General features: G+C 45.7%; 1 protein-coding gene across 2 annotated transcripts; it reads right to left on the bottom strand.

Annotated features, from left to right (window-relative positions):
• Window positions 1-819: 819 nt before the first annotated feature.
• On the bottom strand, window positions 820-4,991 carry PTAC16 (plastid transcriptionally active 16). Of its 2 annotated transcripts, XM_087682544.1 has the most exons (5): window positions 4,053-4,988; window positions 2,424-2,891; window positions 1,974-2,042; window positions 1,800-1,858; window positions 820-1,687 (listed from the first exon to the last, which is right to left on the bottom strand). In XM_087682544.1, exons 1-5 carry the CDS (start codon window positions 4,755-4,757, stop codon window positions 1,054-1,056), a joined length of 1,935 nt encoding a protein of 644 aa, XP_087538670.1. In that variant the 5' UTR covers window positions 4,758-4,988; the 3' UTR covers window positions 820-1,053. The 2 variants fall into 2 exon arrangements, with proteins under 2 accessions (XP_087538670.1, XP_087538671.1); XM_087682545.1 differs by lacking the exon at window positions 2,424-2,891 and having other exon boundaries at window positions 4,053-4,991.
• Window positions 4,992-6,131: the final 1,140 nt, after the last annotated feature.

Here is a 6,131-nt window from a genome sequence, read left to right as displayed (position 1 = left end):
ATTTAAAAGAAAAGACAAGTGATATTTTAGTTAGTTGGAAGATTTTATAAAAAGAAAAATAAAGAAAAGTGACTGGCGAAATTGGCGCGCCGCAATCGCAGTTTACAGGCAATAGACAGCACTTCGAACAGAGAAAAGAATGGTGCTCAAGGGCATGACTATTGATTGGAGTTCTTATCTCCTTGCCAAAATGGATTAACACTTTGTTAGCGTTACAAGGGGTAATTTGACTAATGACACTCATGATTTTTTCTTGTATGTTTTCCTAACATACTCTATCCCCCATGCAAAGGAAATTCCACCACCTCTTGAAAATCCTCCAGTGGTTCCCGTTCCTTCTATTGAAGAATTTGAACGGATCCCTGCAAATAATGACTCCTCTCCTCCTTTGGTCATTTAGAGGAAGTGCTTAAAGCATGTGGCTAAACCAGCTCTTACCTTAGTTCCTCCAATGGTAGTTCTCGTGGTATCTCAGGTAGTACTCTTCTTGCGTGCTTACATCTACCATTCCATATGAGCCCTTTGATCTTCACAAAGGAAATTCAATGTTGCGCTTGCAAGCCAACAATAACTTGATAGAAGCCCTTGCGAATGAATTTGAAGTGATTGAGGGTTGTTCTAGCTAGCTTGAAACATGATGTAAAACCACATTGGATTTCTTATTAGTCATAACCCTCCCCATGAAAAACATAAAGGTCCTAGTTGTGGCAAATTCACTTCATAAACCATTGACCGATATTTGGGATGTAGCATGTGACCAATTGAGCTCCTAATTGGAGCCTTGCTCAATCAACGACCAAATTGACGTGTATACACATCTCCAACGAATACAATAATCATTGAGCAGAAGTGCCGTCTGTTGGAATCGCTAGTCAATATGAGGCTTTCAAATGAAATGGCAAATTGGATTAGAAGACTCTCTAGAACTTGGCCACCATAAACCTACCTGAAGCTTATGACAACCATGCGAAAATAAAGATGGATTGAAATGTTCATATAGCTCTGGCATTACAGAATACAGAGGCGATTGGCACATCTCCATACTAGCAAACCCTAGACCTCATCAATATAGACAGTCTCTTGTGAAAATAGACCACCAAAAATGGGTTTAACCTCAGGTTTGGAAGGTGGCACAGATGCTGCAACTGCGGGAGTAGCTGGAGATTCACGTTGCTTGTTGATCTTTTTAGGAGGAGAGGGTGTGGGGGCAGGGTTGGCTGCAGCTGCTGCTGGTGAGGCTGCACTACTAGCTGGCTTGAGGTTGAGATTGAAGGCTCCAGGAAGGGAGAAGTTTAGAGAAGGAGCTGGTATGGGTTTGCCGGCTTTACTTATATTAATGGTTGGGGCCACCTTGATGTTGAAAGTGGGTGCAGCAGCAGCAGGCGAATTGCTAGTGTATCCAGCGATTTCTTTGAGTCTGGTGGCGAGCCCATCCACAGAGGCGGCGGCAGCGGCTGCCTGCGCCTGCGCCTTCTCGGCCAGGCTGGTGGCCCTGGCCTCCTCCGCTGCCAGCTGCTTGGCCTCCGCCTCCAGCTGCGCAGCCAGCTGGGCGGCTCTGCGAGCTTCCTCCACGGCTGCGCGCGCCTCCGCCTCCGCCCTCTCCCGCGCCTCTCGCTCTCTCTCCTCCTCTTCTGCTTTTGCCCGTGCCGCCGACAAGGCTTCTCGCCTCCCGTCCTTCAGGATAGCACTGTCGTCATCAATCATTCAATAGCAAACAACAATCAATCATCTCATCTCATCCGCGTTAATCATATATTAACCCTCTAATTTCTGTTCAGAAAGAAAAAACATTAGACTACCTCAACAGTTCAGCGATGGGTACCGCTGCAGCTGAAGCACTTGTGAAAACCTCCATAACCTGGCCAATACACGCAATGTTCACCACATTGGAAACTTTGACGTTTCATAGACGATCGGCAGGATTGTCTGCCGCAGTATTTGAAAGGGTAAGGGTATACAATAAAAGATGAGACCTTGTTTTCTGCTGCAGCAGGATTGAGAAGCACCTCAGCAACAACCGATGCTATTTGGCTCTTTGAAATCTGCGAAACAAAACCCCAAGTTAATTCATAATAGCGGCTTGAACCACATCGAAGCACGATAGCCTGCGCACTTCAATATGATCCAAAATCCCGACCTCCGCCCTCCATTCTTCAGAAGTTCTGTTCACGGTCCCCTGCACTACGTACTCCATTTGTCCTCGTGCAACAACTTGTTTGGTCGGGGGTACAATTGAGAAGCAAAGACATCATACAGCTAGTCTACACGACTAGCTTTGAACTTAATATTGTCGTTATTGACAACCGTCGTGACATGTGCGCACATATATTAGTGTGAACATGCTAAAGTTGGCTCATTTCGTCTGATCAGGAGAGCAAGGACGATGTTATCTTGATGAGAGAGAGGAGAGGGGAGAGCGAGACCTTGGCACTCTCAGCTGAGACTGGAGTTCCTTCTTTGCGAATGTCAATAGTCTGCAGCGATGGAGAAAGGTCGTCCACACCTTCTGAGGGACTAGTCTTCAACAGCGTGTAGCTTAGTTGCGAGTCAGCCATGAGGTTGAGAAGCTCGGAAAGAGAAACCGCCACTGGCTTGCTAAAGAGCTCGGTGAAGAAGGAGGTAAGGCCGGCCAGAGGATTAGCGCCTGCCGCATCCGCGCCGCCGGTGCTAGGCTCATACACGACCACGAGGCTGCCAACGTTGGCTAGGACTGCCGCCTGGACGACATTGGAGGCGTCCTCAAACGAGACCTTGGCTTTGGGCCCATCCTCCGTGGGGCCAATTGTGACAACTACCTTCGCGGCACTCCCGATGGCCTTCGCAATCGACTCCACGTTCTTGAAATCAAACTCCACCGCATTCACCCGCTTGGCTTCTTCTCGAGATACCACCTAACCCATGTCAAGCGCTATAAACACTTGTCACTAATCGACATTCACATCCCATAGACTGGACATCAATCCCAACAGAGAGTTGCAATTTAACAATTAGCAGTTGCAGACAATAACTAGCTTGCAAGCAGTGGAATTAGTCGATGTAGCCTCGACTTGATTAAGATTACGTAAAACAGTTTCCCGAGCTATGATAGACGCTCTCACAGCCCCAGGGCCTCAAATTATATCCCGATTCCCCTCGTTGTCTAAAGGACACAAGACTGACAGCACGTCTCTGTCCTGTCAAGAACTAGGTTTCAAATGTCAGACGTAGAAAGGCATATGTCAAGGAATTGTAGTTACTTCTGATCATCTGGGCAGGATACTCAAATCATGAGAAACTAGTAATTAAACAGCACAGCTTCAAACTTTCTACCAGCCACCCCCTTCCGGAGCACTCTCTTCCTTGCCTTCCCCACAAAAAGTCAATTTCTCCGTCAGATTCTGGCACTAATCACCTTTATTAAAGTGATCCACGCCCCAGATAATTCACTAGATCGACAGTTTCAACTTTTCCACTACTGGACCCCAGTATATTAAGTAATCTGTGGTAATTAACAGCTATTGGACAGTATTGTGGAGAACTCAATATTGTGGAGAATTACGAGTATCTCTCTGTGGATGTGAGAATTGCACGTTCTGGCTAATGGGGTCGTAGCCCAGTTGGTTTGAGTTTCACGGTGAGTGAGTTGAAACCCTGAGATGTGCTTCTCCGGCGGCACAGATATCTGTAAGTGTCTAGGAATTGCACACTGTGAACCTCGAAAGAACTGGCTGATTACACATTGAACTGAACCTTGAAATCACCATCCTAGCGAGTCCATGTGACCTGCACGATAAAACCCTCGGGGGCGAAAAGGTTCGCGGACGTATAACTCCTATTGTTGCCAGACGCTTGTTCAACTTTCTTAGATTGCAGAGGCAATGACGAAGGGCAGATGAACCAGCTATATACTGCTGCGTGCTGGCCGAGAGTGCATGGACGAGACTCAACTTAGTTTACATGTGTAATGAACGTCCCAGAGCAGCAGAATACAAGAATCTGCCCCTTTCGAAGATTTATAAGCTGGGTGCACACAGTCATAAGCATTGCAAAGGAGAATATTCAAAAGTACGTACCCCGTATTGAGTGGCGAACTCGGCGAGCTGCTGAGCGACAAAAAGATCTCGCACGCCGCCCCTTACATTAAACCCCTCGCGAAGAAGCTTCTGGGAGATCCTTGCACCGATCTGCCCTGTTGCCCCTGCCACAAACACTGTCTTGGGATCCTGACGCCGAGGCTTATTAGAATTCAAGAATGAGACTAACGTCCCGGCCTTTTGGGCGGGTACCAGTCTCAACTGGGCCTTTTCTTTGGAAGCTGCATCATTGACCTTCCTCTGTTTTCCCCCGGGCACATTCAACCCGAACAGCTTGGTACCAAAAATGAGCGGTTCCTCTTCCTCCTCTTGATCTCCCTCAAGGTCATCGTCTGCATCTGGCTGCTGCTTCTTCTTCTTGGGACCAAATCTGAAAATCTTCGTGCCAGGCGATGCAGATTCCCCTGTCGTACTGATGATCTCTTTCTTACTATTATTAGCTCCGAAGTTGAAAATGCGAGTGCCCTTCCTCGCAGCGGAGTTATCTTGAGCCGCAGCGGTGATGATCATGGTCAGAGAGGGCTGTCTGTGAGCACGAGCCGCACCATTGCCGTCACTGCCATTTGATGCAGGAATTAGTGAAAGATGAAGATGCGGAGCCTTCCTCGATGATGAGAGCACGCACTCTCGCCCGCCTTCTAAGAGGCACCCAGGTCCTCTGCAGAGCGCACTGGCAGAGGCCATGATTATATTCCCCCGATCAACAAGGCAGCTGAGGCTGGGCTTTGCTTTCTTCGACTCGAAGAAAGCCCTGCAATCAGAGACCCATTCCGCTGATTAACTGTGGCCCAGGCAGACAAGAGAAGAGAGAAATTAGCCGCATCCTTCTTCCGGTTCTGTGTAGCCCCAATCGATAGTACTGAGAGCGGATATTAGACTTCCAGCTACTTCTTGGCCATTGGAGCTTCCTTGCAAATCGGGCCCCCAACTTTCAGCCCAGGCCGACTCGAAAGGATAAGGTGCCCAGCTCGCTCGCTTGCGCGCGCCCGCGCTCTCTCTCTCTCTCCTCTCGGTCTACAGATACATGCGTCCGTTCACACACACCTAATTAGCCCTTTCACTATCACATATATCACACGGTTATTTTGGAGATTGGGGCGAGGATTCCGGAGAGTTGTGATCACCGCATCTTGGTTGTTTGCATACTCATGAGTAAAGTAGGATGATCTAAAGCTCGCAGGCAATGTTCAAGATAAACAACGCAATCAATGTTTAAGAAAACTAAGTTGACAAGTGCAACCATGTGGTTGATTTTGGATTATTTAGTGACCAATGCTGAAGCTTTTGTGGTTAACAAGTAAGAGGTAAATATTAAAAATTTGCCTTTTTTATCAATCGTCTGTGGAAAAAAACATCAAATTATGGTAAGGTATTTTATATTATTTGAGTTTGAGGAGCGATGAATGTACTTGGAACAAAATTAAAGATTGAAAGGCATGGATAAAGTACAAAGTAGGGTGATTGTACTTATTTAATTAGTGTGGACTAGCATGGAATACATAATGTATTATATATTAATATATTGCTATGCTAAATTAAGTTTCTTCTCTTCAAAAAAAGACATTGATTTACATCTATTTGGGTGTACGTACAAGTTGTTGTAGCTTGCAATAGCATTTTTTTATAGGTGTATATAGCGCCTTTTCTATGCTATCAATTGTTACCTTGATGCTAATCTCAAAATTTTCTTCAAACGATTGGTAGGTTTTGATATCTTTTTTCACTTTTTTGACTGGTTTTCTTTTATGTTGTTGGATTCTCTTTTAAATATTTATCGTGTGACCTACATAGAGTTGTATGAATCCGCTAGTTATAGATATTGGGGTCGTATTCCAATTCAGCAAAAGCATCAAAGTTGGTTTGTTTGGTAACTAGTCCACAAAGGTAAGTAATCAAATCACTAAGCAAAGAAGCTCTTGTAAAGCAACTAGCTATATATAATTCCTTTTTAGTCAGAATCTTATCCAATCAATAGGTAATATTGCACTTGTGATGGCATGTCCATATTTCAAGCAAGTATATTAGACTATAATGAAGTGGTTCTATAGTAAGTTGGGT

The sequence above is a fragment of the Lygodium microphyllum genome, chromosome 8 (genome assembly GCF_053477565.2).
Source record: "Lygodium microphyllum isolate KBCC chromosome 8, Lygodium_microphyllum_v1.1.10, whole genome shotgun sequence".
NCBI lineage: Eukaryota > Viridiplantae > Streptophyta > Polypodiopsida > Schizaeales > Lygodiaceae > Lygodium > Lygodium microphyllum.
This window is presented reverse-complemented; position numbering and strand designations above follow the sequence as displayed.

Coding starts and splice junctions, on each gene's coding strand:
- PTAC16 (XM_087682544.1), bottom strand. CDS start 4,757: ATGGCCTCTGCCAGTGCGCTCTGCAGAGGACCTGGGTGCCTCTTAGAA. Junction 1,859..1,973: donor CTGCTGCAGCAGAAAACAAG/GTCTCATCTTTT, acceptor TGTATTGGCCAG/GTTATGGAGGTTTTCACAAG. Junction 1,688..1,799: donor CCCATCGCTGAACTGTTGAG/GTAGTCTAATGT, acceptor TGATGACGACAG/TGCTATCCTGAAGGACGGGA.